Source organism: Hyperolius riggenbachi, chromosome 7 (assembly GCF_040937935.1).
Source record: "Hyperolius riggenbachi isolate aHypRig1 chromosome 7, aHypRig1.pri, whole genome shotgun sequence".
Classification (NCBI taxonomy): Eukaryota; Metazoa; Chordata; class Amphibia; order Anura; family Hyperoliidae; genus Hyperolius; species Hyperolius riggenbachi.
The window spans coordinates 72,381,372-72,400,571 of record NC_090652.1 but is presented as its reverse complement, the minus strand read 5'-3'; the positions used below and the strand labels follow the sequence as shown (position 1 = coordinate 72,400,571).

Sequence of the window (19,200 nt, the reverse complement as noted above, 5' to 3'; positions counted from 1 at the left end):
GTGTTGCTCTGCGCTTTTTTGTTACCAGAATGCCATCGGCGAGGCATACAGAAGGTATGGCGGGGATGCTTGGCTTAAGTACGATGAAGCATTCAGGCAGAGAAAGGCGGTTCGACCTTCAGTGTGCTGGAACCACAAAGATATTGAATTATGGATGAGTTTGATGATTCCATCAACTGGGCCGCAGTCCTTTCGAGGACAGGACAGTACAGGTCCCTCCGGTAAACCGGGCAATAGGGCCAAGGGGTTGTGCTGGCAATTTAACAATGGCACATGCAGGTTTGGTTCCTCGTGCCGTTTCAAGCACGAGTGTTCTGGGTGCGGTGGATCACACCCCGCGTCCAGATGTTATAAGCAGAAAAAAGGCAGGACATCAGATGCTGGAAGCAAGAGGGAAGACGCCGGTGAGAGTTCCAAGGATGGAGCCGTTCCATTGTAAGTACCCTAATACAGAAGATGCGGCATTCTTGCGGATGGGGTTTACAGTGGGTTTTGTCATTCCCAGCCAATGCGCTTCACGGGGTGAGGGGTTCCATAAGAATTTGCGATCGGCAAATGATTTGCCGGGAGTCGTGGCCATGAAACTAAATAAGGAGATTGCGGCTGGTCGGGTTGCAGGACCATATGATAGTTGCCCGCTGGCAGGTTTGATAGTTTCACCGTTGGGGGTGGTCCCAAAAAAGGAGCCGGGCGCATTTCGCCTGATACATCACCTGTCTTATCCGAGAGGGTCATCGGTCAATGACGGCCTGGCTGAGCAGGTCACATCGGTTGAATACACGTCATTTGATGTAGCACTCCGTTGGGTGAAGAGGTTGGGTCAGGGTTCCCTGTTAGCCAAGACAGACATTGAGTCTGCTTTCAGGTTGCTGCCAGTGCATCCATCTAGTTTTAAGTTGTTGGGCATTGTCTGGGAAGAAAAATACTTCGTTGACCTTTGTCTTCCCATGGGTTGTACGATTTCTTGTTCCTTTTTTGAGAAATTCAGTTGTTTTGTTGAGTGGGTTGTTCGGGTAGTCTCAGGGGTAAGATTCGTGATACATTACTTGGATGATTTCTTGTTTATGGGTGTGGCGGGTTCAGCAGATTGTTCTTCCGCCTTAGCCACGATGTACCAGATTTGTGATGATTTTGGTATTCCCTTGGCGTTAGCCAAGACGGAGGGTCCCACCACTGTATTAAAGTTTCTGGGTGTGCAGATTGACACAGTTGCCATGGAGTGTAGTCTACCACTTGACAAGGTTAGGGACCTCCAATTCACCATCCAGGAGACAGTGAGGAAGCGAAAGCTTACTTTGAGAAGCCTGCAATCTTTGCTGGGCAAGCTGAACTTTGCTTGCAGGATTATGCCTATGGGCCGTATTTTCTGCAGGCGCCTGTCGAGCACCACGGCTGGCATTTCTTCGCCTCATCATTGTATTCGGTTGACGGCAGATATGAAGGAGGACCTAAAAGTGTGGCTAACCTTTTTGCAGAAATTTAACGGTAGGTCCCTCTGGATGGAGGAAGAGGTGAGTAATTTCGACATGGAATTATTTACAGATGCGTCCGGTGTTCATGGTTTTTCAAGCTTTTATGGCAGGTGAGTGGTGTGCCGCCCCATGGGATGTGTCGTGGGTGGAGTCAGGATTTGCAAAAAATTTGGTGTTATTTGAATTGTTCCCGAAGTCGTGGCAGTGGATCGGTGGGGCAGCGTTTGGCGAATAAACGCATTCGCTTCAACTGTGACAATCTGGGCGTGGTATTGGCTGTGAACAAGTTTTCAGCCTCCTCGCCACCAGTAATTCGAGTAATGAGACAGTTGGTTTTGTTGTGTTTGAGATGGAATATTTGCATCCTTGCGGTGCATTTGCTGGGGGTCGACAACATTATCGATGAAAGGTTTCAGGATGGGTTGCACAAGTAGGGATTCCAGACGCCCGGTTACTTTTGAGGTTTTGAATACAGTAGTGCTGGCCTTGCAAGGTATATGCTCAGATCAGAGTGAAGTGATTCTTTTCAGCACGGCATTTGTTTTGGCATTTTGTGGAGCGTTTAGGGTGGGAGAGCTGGTGAGCAGGTCAAAAGCGATAGTGGGAGGCATCCTCGCTGAAGATATGTCGGTCCAGGAGGGATCGGTGTCCATATTATTGCGGAAGTCTAAGACGGACCATCTGGGTAAAGGAAAAGTTATTACGCTGTTTCAGATAGGGGGCTTGCTTTGCCCACGGGAGAACGTTTTGCGTTTGTTCTCGTCCAGGCCGGATTCAGCGCCGGTTTTTCTAGCGCACAAGAACGGTTCGCCTTTGACTCGCTTTCAGTTTTCGGCTATATTTCTCAAGTGTCTTCAGAGCGCGGGCTTCTCTCCCGGCGAGTTTGCCTCCCACTCCTTCCGTATAGGTGCAGTGACCGAGGCGTCGCGTTGGGGACTAGGTGAGGAGGCGGTCAAGAGAATAGGCAGATGGGATTCTATGAGATATAGGTCGTATGTTAGACTGCATTTGATGTAAAGTCAGCAGATAACGGTGTGCGTTTTCAGCTTTGTTCTCTTTGTTTTCTTTTATGTTTTGTGTTTTGCAGGAAACCCAGCACTAGTTTGGATCTTCGGGCACTCTTACGTTGCTAGGGGTGCAAGAAGAGCAGCGGTCCGCCCTGAGGGGCGTCAACTTGGTTTCCCTCGACACGAGGTCCGTATCCGTTGGCTGGGTATGCTTTGGGCGCGGGTCTTGCCCGAGATCCGCAGACATGCTGATTGGGATAGGGCCCCGGATGTGCTGGTCCTGCACGTAGGGGGCAACGACATGGCATCTAAATCCACCAGAGCCATAATTAGGGACATCAAGTTTGATTTTTTAAGAATTAGGAGGGAGTTTCCGGCCACTGTAGTGGTATGGTCGGATGTAGTAGCCAGGGCTACTTGGAGATTGGCGAGGTCAGTGAGCAGAGTTAACAAGGCCAGGGTCAAGCTAAATAAGGAGGTGGCGAGATTTGTGGTTCATAACGGGGGCGTGGCGATCAGGCATCTAGAGCTTGAAACTGATCTCCATTTAATTCATAGCGGTGATGGGGTTCACTTGAATGAGATTGGGTCAGATTTATGGGCACTAGGTATAGAGGAGGGCATTCAGAGAGCTTTGAGGGTGTGGGCCTCTCTGGCATGAGGGGTCACGCCGGTTCGTGGTGGAGGGGTAAGGGCTCCGAAGGTTGCGTGTTTTTGTGGGAGATTTGCCTCAGGTGCAAATCACTCGGTTATGGTCTCAACAAGTGAGAGTTACTCAGTAGGCATGCAGCTGTCCCTGAGCCGGTGACTGCGGCGGGGGCCGGTTACAGGCTGCTTGCCAGTTATCCTGTTTTTTCAACCGTAAAAAGAATCTCGGACCCCTTACCTCAGCTCTCTGAAGTTTTTTGTGTACTTGAATATTTTGGTTAAATAAACGGGCTGCTTTGGCCTATTAAATTCAGCTATGGTGTCCAGTGTTTTATTGTACGGGGGGTGTATGTCCGGGAAGGCTAGGCTGTTGCTACTATCATGCCATAGTGTAGGTAGAGTCCAGTCCTGGTTGAAGTGATACAATGACGACACCTTGCAAATAAAATGCTGGATCGGTCTGAGCACCACTCTATCTGGGAAGAAAGTTAAAGATGATTCCTCCCAGCCTAGTGCTTGTGGTTCCGATACTCGTCTTGCAGACGACATGGCGACCAGGAACACTGCTTTGTAAGACAGAAAATTGCAATCATCAATTATATCTGCGCAACCGATCTGAGCCCCTGAGGAAGCTATATTAGTGAAACCAGTCGGGTGCGGTGGATGTTTGGCTGGATGGCGTCCTGGTCTATTGATACGCTTGTTAACTTCTGAGGTCCCTGTAGCAAGGGCCCATATGTGAGTTTTACTTTGTTTTATAATTTTAACATTTGGAGAACATTAAAAATCATTTAAGATTGATATGCTTAGATTAGATTTTTTATCTTTTTTATGCATATTGCGAGCTATGGTGGATGTGATTATCCAAAACAACAGCTGACAACAATACATATGTGTGGAGACCGGCAGCGAAGAAACCATCCGCTAGTCTTATGAGGCTTTATTTTGGACCCTGTAATTAAGGTCTAAAGGGAATCCAGTAAGCGCATCTTCTTTATTGGTGCTACTGGTGATGGATCATTGAGAATAGTGCTGAAGTTTTTTATCGTATTGCTTTGTAAGACACTTGTATCCAATTACAGTTCTTAATTGGCGTAAACAGTGGCTTTGACAACACATCCAGTACTAAAGGTAGGTTCCACTTAGGGAACACTGTTTTCCTAGAAGGTCTATCCTTCATCTCTCCTCTAGGGAACTGGACCACCAAGGGATGCATGGCCTATCTCACATCTGTAAGTGCAGACAACGCTGAGACTTGAACCTTAAAAATGAGTGATATCCTAGGCCTTTGTCTAGTACCGTTTGTAAAAACCGGAGGTTTTAAAAGATCAATTCGTAGTTGGTCTGCAAAGGCTACAAACTTATGCCAAATGTTCTGGTACGTTATTAGTTGAAGACTTTCTAGCCTTCAGGATGGTATTAATTAAGGAATTTGAGAAACCTAGAGATTCTAGCTTCCTCCTTTCAATGTCCAGACTGCTAGATCCAGCCTGGCTGGGTAGGGATGAAGAATCGTCCCCTGATGTAGACGGTTGGGGCAATCTGGAAGCATCATTGCCTGCTGAGTTTTCAGACGCCATAAGAGTGGGGACCAGGGTCTCCTCCGCGGCCAGAAGGGGATAACTGCTATTAGAGTCGCTGGTTCCTTGATGAGTCTGAATAGTAGACGATGAACTAGAGGAACAGGCAGGAATACATAGTCCACCATGAAGTTCCAATCTGCTATCAATGCATCCGTTGCTACTGCCAGCCTGGAATACCATCTGGAGATGAAATGTCAGCATTTGTTGTTGCTGCCGGATGTTACCATCAAGTCAAGTCAAGTGGTTGCAAATCATCTGAAACACCTCCACATTGAGTGACCACTCATTGTCTAAACAAGTTCTGCTGAGAAAGTTTGCCGCTGTATTCTCCATGCCTGGAATGTATGTTGCTGTGAGATTGAGTAGATAATTCTCTGCCAGATAGAATATTGGAGATATTTCCTGTAACAGCTTCTTGGACCTCGTTCCTCCTTGTTTCTTCATATAGGCCACCACTGTATGATTTTTCATTCGTACCAGAACCTGCTTCCCCTGCTATCATTTTTTGAACTTCTCTAGTACCAGGTAAGCTGTCCTTATCTCCAGAATGTTCACAGGGACGTTTGAACTGCGTTCTCTCCAATGGCCCTGCACCACCTGACCTAGAAGGAATCCCATCTGCCATTTCCTGCAATGCCATTGGGCTCAACGCACCATAGGGATCATGGACGTCTTTGTGCCTAATAAACTGAGGTACTGTCTTGCCGTTGCAGAGGATATACAGGTCACATTCCATACTTTCTGTATGATCTTCTCCTGCTTGTCCAAGGGAAGACTGATTGTATTCAGTTCTGTTTGAAGTAGTGCCCCTAAGAATACAATCTCTATGGATGGTGTTATGCCGGGAATACACAATGCGTTTTTACGTTCGTTTTTGCCGTCGTTTTCGCTTTCGATCGATTCTACTCTCGATTCATTGCTCGGTTCTTCTCTCGATTCCTTATCTTTTCTTATCAATTTACATTCACTTCAATAAGGAGGATCTAAACAAAAGTAGAATCGACCAGATCCGACAAGTTGGATTTTATCTATCGAACCCATCTATCTAAAGTAAAAATTTAACGTGTATTCCCAGCATTAGTTGGCTCTTCTTCGAGTTGATTTTCCACCCAAACTTCTGCAATTCTATAAGAAGAGATTGTCTGTGTAGAAGAATCGGCTGTTGTGAGAATCCGCTTAGCTGCCTGTGCAGTCAGCTTTTTGACCATTGTTTAGGTTTGCATGCTGCAGGACTCTGGAAAGAAGAGCTTCTGTCAGTTTTGCAGCTTGTGCTTGCAGAGGAATTTGCATACGTTGTCATGCAAATTGCCTGGCCACATTCATTGGAGGCGTGTACTATAAGTACTATGTCTTTCCCACAATGCTTGGCTGGTCATAAGGAGTCTTCCTGTGAAACACTCTGGAGAGTGTCAGCCATGCTCTTTGTTTGAAGATCAGCTTAGAGTAATTCCTGGAAACTGTGCTAGGCAGGTTCCCTAGTGCAGTTAGGATTGTTTATCTGTTTGTTTGTTCTGTTGCTGTTGTCCTGTCCCAGCGGTGGTCGACAGGAAATGGTTCTGATCTCTGTTCTTGGAGTATAGCTGGTCCAGCGGTTGCTACCAGCTATCTCTTCTGTTCTGTCTCCTTGGATCGCGCTAGCCACTTTTCGCTAGCGCTGTGGATCCTTCTATTCTGTCTCCTGGGATCGCGCTAGCCACTTTTCGCTAGCGCTGTGGATCCTTCTGTTCTGTCTCCTGGGATCGCGCTAGCCACTTTTCGCTAGCGCTGTGGATCCTTCTGTTCTGTCTCCTGGGATCGTGCTAGCCACTTTCCGCTAGTGCTGTGGATCCTTCTGTTCTGCTACTCTGTACCTGGATCGCGCTAGCCACTTTCGCTAGTGCTGTGGATCCTATCTCTCGCTTGTCCCTGTTTTCGTGTGTCTGTCTTGTCTGCTACGAACGCTTGCTGGATGCTCGGTGAGGTAACCGTTAAGCAAGCGCTCGCATCCTCTGTTACTTGTTTGTCTTGTCTTGGTTAGTTATGCGTGCTTGTCTCTATTGTGCTTATCACGTGGAGACCGCGCATAACCGCGTGCACTGTTGCGAATGAGTGCGGTGTTTGCGGTTAGCTAGCATTTGTTATTTTCCGCATCTCCTCATTGAATGATTTGCTGTACCTTTGCTATCCTCGTATTCTGTTCTGATCTGCCTTGTGTCACTTCTGGCAATCGCCTTTCTTGCGGTTGCGTTTCTGTTTCGTATCTGCTGTTGTGTGTGCGCGGTCGCAGGGTGGCGACTAGATTGGCGCACACACATACAATCTGTCCCTTTGCTCATTCTCATTCGCAATCGCTTCTCTTGCGATTGCGTTCTGCGCTTCGTACAATTCCTGTCTGGCATTTGTGGAGGTACAGAGGATTGGTTCCTCTGCACTCCCCAGCGCCATCTGCCGACAGGAATTTCCCTCTACTGGTGCATAGCACCTTTTGCTGGGTGCCTGCAATTATACGCTTGTGGAGGATTTCCGCCGTATCAGCGCACGCGTTGTGCACTGCTCACGGAGAAAGTTCCACAATCGTTACAGCTGTTTGTCTTGGTCCAACAGAAGTAAGTCATTCAGTTAGTGAAAAAGTCTGAGTCCCCTTACTCTCAGTACTTCCACTACCGCCAAAAGGACCTTTGAGAAATTTCTTGGGGCGGTACATATTCCGAATGGAAGACATCAAAACTGTAGATGGAGATTGCCTATGGCAAATCTGAGGTATTTTTGATAATCCGAATAAATCATGATGTGAAGATAAGCCTCCTCTAAAAGGGCCCTGTCGTTCTCGATTATTACCTTTGTAATTGTTTGTAAAGTCTTCATTTTGTATTTTTTTAATTTGATATGGCTGTTTAGCCTTCCCAAGTCCATCACCGGTCGCAGATCTCCTGACTTATTTTTCCATGAAGAATAAGGGGGAGTATACCCCTCTGCCCCTCGATGTGGAACCTCTTTAACTGCATTTTTTTGTCAAAACATCCCTTGTACATAGTCTATCAAGATTTTTCTTTTGTCCTGAGTTGAAGGAACTCTGGTTATCTAGAGAGGGCCTGGAGTTGTAGCAGAGCAGAATGCGGAGGGCCCGGCCATGATGGGGTAGCCGTCTCCCTGACGGGGGGTGGGGCTAGCTGGTGGGTGGGCTGGGGAGATTCCCACAGCAGTAGATTAGGATAGAAGGGGGGTGGTTCCGTGTGGGTAGGCGGGGAGTTGCTGCCTGGGTTAGGGGAGGAAGAAGGGGGGCGGGCACTTCCGGCTAGAGAGCGTAGGTGGAAGAAGCTCTCGCTGGATGCCCGCTCGTTCCCTGCGCAATGGAAGACGTCGAGAGGTTGGTGGCCAGGATTAGGGAGGAGGCGGAATCGAGGGGCCCATCCTGGGTCCACATCCAGCTGGCTGCCATGAACCCTGCAGCGGAGGCTGCGGCGACCAGCAAGCCCGCCGCGGCTGCGGCGCCCAGCGCTCCGGCCGCACAGGAGACGGGGAGACGCCTGTCTAGGCCGCCGGAGCGGCTGAGCCCGGAGCCACAGGGACGAGCGCTGCGTCGCTCGGGGAGCCCCCCACGGGACCCTCCGCCTCCCCCCCCAAAGCGTTCCTCAAAGACGGGGGGATCAGGCGGGAGGAATCCCACACCACAGCGGGAAGATTCGGCGGGGGAGGGCACGTCTGGAGCCGCTCGCCCTTCCAAGAGACCAGCAGGAGGTAATGCGGCCTTTAGTCCCCGCGCTGCGCGGCAGACTAAGAGGGCTCAACAGAAGGACTCCCATGCTGCGGGTGCTGCTCGGTCCACAGCGGCGGCGACCCATCGGGCGCATGGTGGAAGCAAGGGTCCAGTCGGCAAGGCCAAGCCTGGAGGGTCTGCAAAGAAGAGGGGCAGCAGTACCAGTGACAAGCAGGGACAGCGTGACCAGCGCAGTGGGGACCATGCGGCCAGGACCAGCCCGGCTTCTGAGGCCGAATCCGTGGAGGACGTTGATGACAATGCTGCGGGTGGAGCCGGAGTGACGGCTGGCAGGGACGCACGTCCGGCGCAGCCAGGTGAGGCCAATGTAGCTGCCATAAATGCCTTAGCCACCTTGTTGTTGGGAATTTGTGGGGGTAGTCAGGGAGGGGGGAACTTATCAGCAACCTTGGGGTCGCAGTTTCCTTCACAGGCTCAGCTTCCGTCTGGGGGGGTGGTGCCGGGGTTGTCAGTGTCTCCAGTGGGGGCGTGGGTACCCCCGTCCTCTAGTCTGGGGTCTGTGGTTTCAAACACGGTGTCAGTTGGCCCCTCTCCCCCCCCAGGTAATTTGCTTACGCCAGTTATAGGACCATTAGCACAAGGGGTGGTTCAGGTGGCCCCGCCGGTGGGTTTAGGCTTAGGGGGGGCCCAGTCGGAGGTGGCGGTGCAAACTGAGGTATCCACAGGTGAGTCTTCCACAGCCAGTGGGGGTCAGGTGCGTTTGGCGGACGCGTCACATGCAGAGCTTTACGTTTGCTTCAATGGCCTTCTAGGGTTGGATTTGAAGCAAGAGGTGAAGGAGCGGATCTGGAGGGGCGAGTATATTGAAATATTCTCGCTTCTACAGCTGGAAAAATTTAATTCAGACAAGGGTAAGCCGGACGAGAAGAAACGGGAAGAGGAGAGGCGATACAGGTTGATTCCCCGTACTTTTCAGAATTGGTTCCAGGCGTTCTCGATTCTGGCAAGCGTAACTGGGGAAAAGCAGCCGGAGCACTGCTCGGCTCTGTTCGGCTACATGGACTCCATTGGGGAGGCCTATCGGTCATACGGCGGGAATGCTTGGCTGCGTTATGATGAGCAGTTCCGGCAAACCAAGGCAGTGCGTTCGGAAGTACGGTGGGACCACAAGGATATAACCTTGTGGATGCGGCTGATGATCCCATCTAGATCTCCCCAGTCCTTTCCTGCCGCAGCCGCCGGGTCGTCCCCGGCGGGTCAGTCGGTTGCCCGAGGAAAAGGCGTATGTTGGCAATTTAATGAGGGTTCCTGTCGGTTTGGCCACTCCTGTCGTTTTAAACATGAGTGCTCCAGTTGCGGAGGCTCACATGCGGCCACAAGGTGTTATAAGCAGCGGAGGGCCAAGCCAGGGGATTCTGCGCACAAGAGGGATGACGCCAGTGAGGGGAACAGAGATGGCCAGGTTTCTAAGTAGGTACCCCGAGCGGGAGGTGGCGGAATTCTTACGGGTAGGTTTTGAGGAGGGTTTTAGGTTTCCCAGTAGTTGTTTGTTGCGTTCGGAACCTCCTTTTCGGAACCTAAAATCTGCATATGAGTACCCGGGTGTTATAGATAAGAAAATTGAGAAGGAGGTTGCGGCTGGCTGGCGGGTCCTTTTAGGTCTTGTCCGTTGGTGGATTTGATTGTATCGCCTCTTGGTGTTGTCCCTAAAAAGGAGCCGGGGGCTTTTCGTTTAATCCACCATCTTTCTTTTCCCCGAGGTGCTTCGGTTAACGATGGTCTGTCGAGTGATGATACGTCGGTTGTGTATACATCGTTCGATGAGGCTTTGGGTTGGGTTAGGCGTTTAGGACAGGGTGCGTGGTTGGCAAAAGCCGATATCGAATCGGCTTTTAGGCTGTTACCAATCCATCCTGCTAGTTTTCGTTTATTGGGTTGCTTTTGGAGAGGTGAGTACTTCGTGGATAGATGCCTCCCCATGGGGTGCTCCATTTCGTGCGCTTATTTCGAGAGGTTTAGTACCTTTCTGGAATGGGTGGTGAAGGACGTGTCAGGTATCCGGTCGGTGATACATTACCTGGACGATTTCCTGTTCATGGGCCCGGCGGATTCCCCTGATTGCGCCTTGGCTTGTATGAGGCGGGTCTGCGAGCAATTCGGGGTCCCACTCGCGGAGGAAAAGACGGCGGAGCCAGTTACATCGTTGAAGTTTCTGGGCATTACCATTGACACCGTGTCCATGGAATGCAGCTTGCCGGAAGACAAGGTCAAGGATCTTAGGGAGTCCATTGGTACAGCAGTAAGGAGCAGGAAATTGACGCTCAGGGAGGTGCAGTCTCTACTGGGTAAGTTGAATTTTGCCTGCAGAATCATGCCCATGGGGCGGATTTTCTGCAGGCGATTGGCAATGGCAACCGCTGGGGTTTCGGCTCCACACCACCGCATCCGGCTGACTGCAGAGCTCAGGGCTGATTTACAGGTCTGGTTATTTTTTTCTAGCAGATTTCAACTGTAGGTCACTGTGGATGCAGGATACGGTAAGTAATTTGGAGCTCGATTTATTTACCGATGCATCGGGCTCTCATGGTTTTGGAGCATTCCTAGCAGGGCGTTGGTGCGCGGCGCCGTGGGACAGGACCTGGGTGGAGGCGGGGTTTACTTCCAATTTAGTGTTGTTGGAATTATTTCCCATAGTGGCGGCGGTTCAGGTTTGGGGGCCTCAGTTGGCGAATCGGCGGGTCAGGATCAACTGTGATAACATGGGAGTGGTGTCGGCAATTAACACTTGTTCGGCGTCCTCGCCCCCTATAATCTGTCTGATGCGTCAGTTGGTCCTAGATTGTTTGCGTTCCAATATCTATTTGTTTGCTGTACACTTGCCGGGGATTGATAACATTGTGGCTGATGCACTTTCTCGGTTCCCGTGGAGCAGATTCCGGGCGGCGGTTCCCACGGCGGAAGAGCGTGGGGTTCCTTGCCCATCCACGGCGTGGAAGATTCCCTTCAGGCCGTTTCCAGTATGATTTCAAGATCCTTATCGGAGTCTTCATCGGCAGCGTACACGGTAGTATGGAACACGTGGGACGCTTTGATGGCGCAGGTGGGAGGTTGTGGTTCGGACGAGGAGAGGCTGTGTTTATTGCTGTATTTCGTGGGGCGGAATTTTGTGGAAGGAGTGTCAGCGTCTGCAGTTTCCAAGAAACTGTCGGCAATGGCATTTTGGTTTAAAATGAGGGGGTTGGTAGACGTTACTAAGGATTTTAGAGTTAAGCAGGCCATAAAGGGATACCGGGTGGGGGTGGTCCGCAGGGAGGCCAGGCGCCCGGTTACGTTCGAGTTGTTGGGCAGGTTGGTGGGTGAGTTACCGGGATTGTGTTCCTCTAGCTATGAGTGTGATCTATTCAGAACAGCGTTTGTGTTAGCCTTTTTTGGGGCTTTCCGGATAGGGGAACTGGTGAGCCGCAACAAGTCGGGAGTGGGAGGCATCCTCGCAAAACACGTAACGGTCCTGGCCGACTCGGTGGCCATATTTTTGGAGCGTTCCAAGACTGATCAAGCGGGCAAGGGCCGGATAATTACTTTGTTCAGTACTGGCGGACATTTGTGCCCGCATTTTAATGTTAAGAGTTTTCTGGAGGCCAGGCCTCCTGAGTCCTTGGTGTTTTTAGCACATCAAGATGGTACCCTCTTGTCCCGGTTCCAATTTATGGCCATTTTTCGAAAATGTTTGACTGCTTTGGGCCTTCCGCCCTGTGAGTTCGCCTCCCACTCCTTCCGAATTGGGGCGGCTATGGAAGCGTCACGTTGGGTTTTGAGTGAGGGGGTCATTAGGCAAATTGGCAGGTGGGAGTCCATGCGGTACAAGACTTATGTGAGGCCTCATTTGGTTTAGATAGAGGGGGGGTTAGTGGCATCAGGGCACTGGCTGTCAGTCTCGTTTTCTTTTATTGCAGGTCCGCGACGAACGGTCTGGATTGTGGGGCACTCCTACGTCAGCAGGGGTGCAAGGAGAGCTGATGTCAGGCCGGAAGGCCGGCAACTTGGGTTCCCCAGGGACCAGGTGCGTATCAGGTGGTTGGGTTTCCCTGGTATGGTTTGGCCTAGTTTGTTAGCAGAACTACATAGGCTGTCTCGGCTAGATGGGTCCCCTGATATTCTAGTTTTGCACGTGGGGGGCAACGATTTGGCAGCACGGTCCACCAGGGTGGTTATAAAAGAAATTAAATACGATTTCTTTAGAATTATTGCCCTTTTCCCGGGGACCATAGTGGTCTGGTCTGATGTAATAGCCAGGAGTTATTGGAGATTGGCTAATTCAGTCCCCAGAGTTAATAAAGCCAGGATTAAGATGAATAAGGAGGTGGCGCGTTTTTTTGTTAGGAACGGGGGCCTGGCCATCCGGCACATCGATTTGGAGGAGGACATCGTTTTGTTTTTACGGGAGGACGGGGTCCACCTCAATGACATTGGGATGGACATGTGGGCTCTGGGTATTGAGGATGGGATACAAAGAGCTTTGATGTTGTGGGCCTCAAGAGCATAAGGGGTCATGCTCCTTCGTGTTGGAGGGGTAAAAAGGGGGTTCGGAGGCCGGTTTTACTGTAAAAGGGGATTTGTCGCTGGACAAATACGGTGTTTTAGGTGAACGAAGAGAGAAGACGAATTTGGGGCATGCAGCTGTCCCCGAGCCGGATGCGCGGCTGGGGGCCGGTTCAAGGCTGCATGTCACATGGTGTTTTTGATAACTGCATTCGGTGCCTCCTGGACCCCCTGTACCCCAGCTCTTTGTATATGTTGTATTATAATGTTTTGGTATTATAATGTTTTGGATCTTTGTTAATTTGGCTGAATAAAGGAGGGCTGCTCTGGCCTTAAATTAAATCCAATGCCGAGTAGTCCGTGTGCAGTTATTCCTTAGCATAAGATGATGTATGGGGTTTGGTTGGGGGGAAGGACTAAGGGGAGGTAGGCTTTACCATTATCAAGAGAGGGTCTGGAGTTGTAGCAGAGCGGAATGCGGAGGGCCCGGCCATGATGGGGTAGCCGTCTCCCTGACGGGGGGTGGGGCTAGCTGGTGGGTGGGCTGGGGAGGTTCCCACAGCAGTAGATTAGGATAGAAGGGGGGTGGTTCCGTGTGGGTAGGCGGGGAGTTGCTGCCTGGGTTAGGGGAGGAAGAAGGGGGGCGGGCACTTCCGGCTAGAGAGCGTAGGTGGAAGAAGCTCCCTCCCTCCCTCCCTGTGTTTTATATTTGGTGTCGTGTGGTGTCTTGTTTGTCATTGCAGCCGGAGGGGTAAAAAGGGGGTTCGGAGGCCGGTTTTACTGTAAAAGGGGATTTGTCGCTAGACAAATACGGTGTTTTAGGTGAACGAAGAGAGAAGACGAATTTGGGGCATGCAGCTGTCCCCGAGCCGGATGCGCGGCTGGGGGCCGGTTCAAGGCTGCATGTCACATGGTGTTTTTGATAACTGCATTCGGTGCCTCCTGGACCCCCTGTACCCCAGCTCTTTGTATATGTTGTATTATAATGTTTTGGTATTATAATGTTTTGGATCTTTGTTAATTTGGCTGAATAAAGGAGGGCTGCTCTGGCCTTAAATTAAATCCAATGCCGAGTAGTCCGTGTGCAGTTATTCCTTAGCATAAGATGATGTATGGGGTTTGGTTGGGGGGAAGGACTAAGGGGAGGTAGGCTTTACTATTATCAAGAGAGGGCCTGGAGTTGTAGCAGAGCGGAATGCGGAGGGCCCGGCCATGATGGGGTAGCCGTCTCCCTGACGGGGGGTGGGGCTAGCTGGTGGGTGGGCTGGGGAGGTTCCCACAGCAGTAGATTAGGATAGAAGGGGGGTGGTTCCGTGTGGGTAGGCGGGGAGTTGCTGCCTGGGTTAGGGGAGGAAGAAGGGGGGCGGGCACTTCCGGCTAGAGAGCGTAGGTGGAAGAAGCTCCCTCCCTCCCTCCCTGTGTTTTATATTTGGTGTCGTGTGGTGTCTTGTTTGTCATTGCAGCCGGAGGGGTAAAAAGGGGGTTCGGAGGCCGGTTTTACTGTAAAAGAGGATTTGTCGCTGGACAAATACGGTGTTTTAGGTGAACGAAGAGAGAAGACGAATTTGGGGCATGCAGCTGTCCCTGAGCCGGATGCGCGGCTGGGGGCCGGTTCAAGGCTGCATGTCACATGGTGTTTTTGATAACTGCATTCGGTGCCTCCTGGACCCCCTGTACCCCAGCTCTTTGTATATGTTGTATTATAATGTTTTGGTATTATAATGTTTTGGATCTTTGTTAATTTGGCTGAATAAAGGAGGGCTGCTCTGGCCTTAAATTAAATCCAATGTCGAGTAGTCCGTGTGCAGTTATTCCTTAGCATAAGATGATGTATGGGGTTTGGTTGGGGGGAAGGACTAAGGGGAGGTAGGCTTTACCATTATCATGAATATATTTGGAGGTTTTCTGGCAAACTTCCAATGATGTCCATGTCTTACAGTCTGAACCACCCAGAGATCCTTGATACTGCCCGCCCAGACATCCGCAAAGGCCTGAAAGCCTTCCGCCTACCGGCAATGTCTGGACGAACTGAACATCAAAAAGACTTCTGCTGGCTTGACCCCTTGTTGGTCTTTTTCTGCTTGTTAAGTCTCTGCAGGGTAGCTTGCGAGCTTTGCCAGTTTCTCCTAAAACCTTCCGTAGTTCTATAGCCTGCACCTGACTTATACCTGTTCTGTTGGTATGTCGGTCTCTGAGTGATGTTTGGCTTCCTGTTCTGGCGGTCCTGGGGGATAATTCCTGTCTTACCCCCTGTTACACATTTAATGGCAGTGTCCATTTCCTGCCCAAACAGGTTTTTTCCATCATACGGGATCTTACACCAGTTCTGCTTAGATACGGGGTTATGGTCTCCACCTGCTTCTTGCGGCCGGTTGCCCCTCTGCAACCCGCCTTTGTGAGTAGTTTTCATTATACCACTAGTAGACCTTATACTAAAATGTATTACGCTATTGGGCTCCTGTCCTTTTTGTGTTTCCTGTGTCTTTTCTCCAGGGTGTCAAGACACCCCTACCATAGTACTTCATACCACTTCCTATCCAAGGGTTTCGCAAATAATACAACATTCTCCCATGGTAATGGCACATGCCTTGCTAATACCATGACCGAGGCATCTACTTTTGGAGGCTCATCAAATACTGAGGTCCTTTTCTCTTCTAGAGGATAAAGCTTGTTCAGTCTGTTTGCAAGAGACTGTTTTTTTTTTTTTATCAACCTTTTTCCATTCATCCAATATAATGTTGTTGTTGATGTCAATAAATGGAAAAGTTTTGATTGTCTTGTTGAGGTGTGCATAGTACTCATTCTCGGTTTGAGTCGAGGTGCCTGGTAGTTCCTCCTCCTGCCACTCCATTGCTTCTCTTACCGAATTAACATATGGCTGAACAAGCCCGAAATCACAACCCACGGCTGGTTGATCAGGATCCAGGTCAGGTACACTGGAAGGACCAGCTTGTGCTTCAGGATCTATATCTTATATATAAGATATAAGTATTTGATTGGGCAGATAGAGTCGCTATATACTGGTTCATTGATTCTTGGACCGCCTGTTTTATCATCAAGGATATGTCCATTGGTTGCTCCGGCTCCTTAGCCATAGAATCAAAACATTTTTTACACACCAGCTTTCCCGGCATCACCTCCCTACCGCAAGCCCAGCATTTCTTCGTTGAAGAATGTTTTAAACGTGAACATTGCCATCTAGGCGATCTGCTTCTATAATGTCCCGTAGAGGAAGAGCGTCTTCTGGAGCGTGAACATGATCTTCTGTTTGAAGATTACTTTCTTCTGGAAGAAGGTCTCTCTGACGAGCCTCTCTAAGGGCCCATTCACACTAGGAGTGCTTTTCTGAGCGTTTTGTGATTGATTAGCGGTTTTTAAAATCGCTCCCATTCACTTTCATTAAAATCTCAGTAAACGTCGCAGAAAAAGTCCGGAGCGCACAGTGGAACGCATGCTAATCCTCCGTTAAGCACCAGGGAGGAAGTGCAGGAAGGAAAATAACAGCCAGCCATACATCTTAGCCTAACAATCTCCAAAGAGAAGTGCTATTGTAGCATTGCTAATAAGCGCACTTCCCCCACCATGGCCAGAAATGGTGAATTCTCCAGCCAGCGCCATTTAGTTACTGGAAGGGAACCTCAGCAGGAGAGGCTGAACCTGCTGGAACTGTAGGAAGCAGCTATCGATCCATATATCCATCTTTCCAACATCTGATCTTCTGTGCATGGGTCCCAGGGGTAAGGTGATTGTGAGGACAAAAGCCTAAGGGGGGATGCTTGAGGGAATTCATTTATACATATTTGATCCTATGGGGTGAAGTGGGCGGGACTTAACCCTATCGTGCTGCCAGTTCACATTATAAATCGCTAGCGCAAGCGCTAAACGCTTTTGTGGGCATTTTTGAAAGCAATTTTCCCTTTGCTTTCAGAGTGATTTACTTTTCTAATCACTTTTGTCCGGTGATTTCGTTTTTTCTTCCTGACAACACTCAGAAAATATTTATTCTTGAAAGCACTGAGCAAATCGATTTTCAAAGTGCTTTCTCAAGCGCTTTGCGATTTCCCTACACTTTGCATTGAAGTGCAAACGCTCAGGAAATCGTGAAGAAGCCGCGTTTGCGATTGGAAAGAAAACTCATCTCTTCTGTGAGAACACTCACATAGAGCAACATTGCAGAAACGCTTTTAAACCTTGGTTCAAATCTTGTCTCTTCCTATTCCTACTCAGTAAGCTGCACCTACTCAGTAAGGAGTTCTTTGGGCAAGACTCCCTAACACTGCTACTGCCTACTGAGTGCGCTCTAGTGGCTGCCTCGCAAGCGCTTTGAGTCCGACAGGAGAAAAGCGCTAAACAAAAAAAGGAATAATTTGCGGTTGTTTGCAGTGCGGTAATCACGGCGTTTCGTCTATCAGTGTGACCTGGGCCTAACCCAATATCACGCCCGTTTGCGCACGCGTTTTTGCCCGCAAAAGCGAAAATGCGCGCGAAAACGGACGTGATATGAGTTATCACGGCTTAGTGAATCAAGCCCTATATGATTTTCCTTGCCTTTGGATGTTTCTACAGATTGAAGATTTTTTTTGTATATTTTTCTGCACCTTTTTGGAACATTAAAAGAAAATGTTCATTATTATTTTTGGTCTTCTCGTGATTTATCCTGCCTTAAAGAGGAACTCCAGCCTAAACAAACATACTGTCATTAAGTTACATTAGTTATGTTAATTAAAATAGATAGGTAATATAATCACTTACCAACACTGTTTTAAAAGAACAGGCAAACGTTTGATTACATGATGGCAGCCATCTTTTTGGTTGAAAGGAGGTGACAGGGAGCATCAGACACAGTTCCTGTGTCCTGAGCACCTCTCCCAGTTGCTAGGCAACGTGAATAACAACGTAGGAAATCCCATCATGCTCTGCACAGCATCAGGGAAAAAAAGCCCGGGCTTTTTTTTCTTTGATGGGTGGAGCTTAGCTAAAAATGCAGCTAAAAATGATGCTTTGGTAAGAAAAGTTCTGATGCTGTGAAACTATTAAGGAAACACCAGGCCTTTTCAGTGCTGCTGAGTAGATTTTTAGTCCGAAGGTTCACTTTAAGCTTTATAATTGCTCTGCGCTGCATGGAGGAACTTCTAGGTAGCTGCGGCAATAAGAGGGTGGCAGGGAATCCTGAGGACAACAAGTAGCCCCAGCACTCTCTGGAGTAGCTAATCTAGGGCACTGGGGCTTCAAACAATAAGTTTTCTTCAATTCACCAGTGCGTGTGTGTCACAGAGGCTGATATGTAAAGAGGGGAGGTATGTACACATGCTTTACAATATTGCTATCCATTTGGAGGGAAGGTGTAATAAATAATGTCCACCCCTTCCTGCCTCAATAAGCTTCTTCCATTGGTCAGCTGTCATCTCTTGTCATGTGATATTAGTGAGCACTGGTCTTCATTTAGCTTAGATCAGCTTTTCCTGTGAGAAATAAAACTGCAGCTCAGGACCCCGTGTGTGGGAGATATTTGTGCTTATTATCCACAGAAACCAGTCTTATTTCTGGTTACCTCTGCAAATCAGTCCTGTAAGAATGCCAGATGGAAGCAGGACAAACGCTTCAGTGGAACCAATAGTCATTAAAGGATACCAGAGCTAAACAATTAAATAAAAACAGGGGAGCAGGCATGTATTAGATGCAGTTCTCATGCTACCCCTTTCTCCTCCAACCCCCTCCTTTGTACCATAAATTCTCCGCTGCAGTTTAGTCCAGGTTGCCGGAGTCGGGCCGTAGTGCGCAGGCATGTCGTTGCGCCGTCGTGTGCACACACAGAGTGCTCCTGGCACCTGAGCACTACCGCCTGACTCTGGCGACCTGGACTGAGCTACGACAGAGGGACTACAGTACAAAGGAGGGGGTCGGAAGAGAATGGGTGAGGCACGTTGGGCATGAGGGTGGCATCTAATACAAGCCTGCTACCTCCGTTTTTAATTTAATTGTTCAGCTCTGGTATAAACATTGAGGAAGAAAAATGCAGGACACGGATCCACATACTTCCTGTTTCTTCATGAAAAAGAATATATGGGTTAGAAAATCAAAAAGCCACACATAAGAAAAAGAGAACTGATAGTAGGCATGTTCTTCTTGTCACTTATACCTTTATGTACATTTGCTGAAGTGCTGAGAGCATCCAATCCCACGTCACCATTTGCAGCATCCATGAAAATAGAGAAGGAGCTAATTTGCTGATCTTTTTTTTCTGGTTAGGTTAT

At 49.2% G+C, this 19,200-nt stretch overlaps 1 protein-coding gene across 1 annotated transcript in view; it reads right to left on the bottom strand.

The window, feature by feature from the left end:
• Positions 1-19,160, bottom strand: part of PHGDH (phosphoglycerate dehydrogenase) — a 69,941-nt gene extending 50,781 nt beyond the window's left edge. Inside the window, exon 1 of the mRNA XM_068246684.1 lies at positions 19,086-19,160. Coding sequence (XP_068102785.1) covers positions 19,086-19,145 — 60 coding nt within the window. The 5' untranslated portion in view covers positions 19,146-19,160. The remainder of the gene's footprint in view (positions 1-19,085) is intronic.
• Between the last annotated feature and the right edge of the window lie 40 nt (positions 19,161-19,200).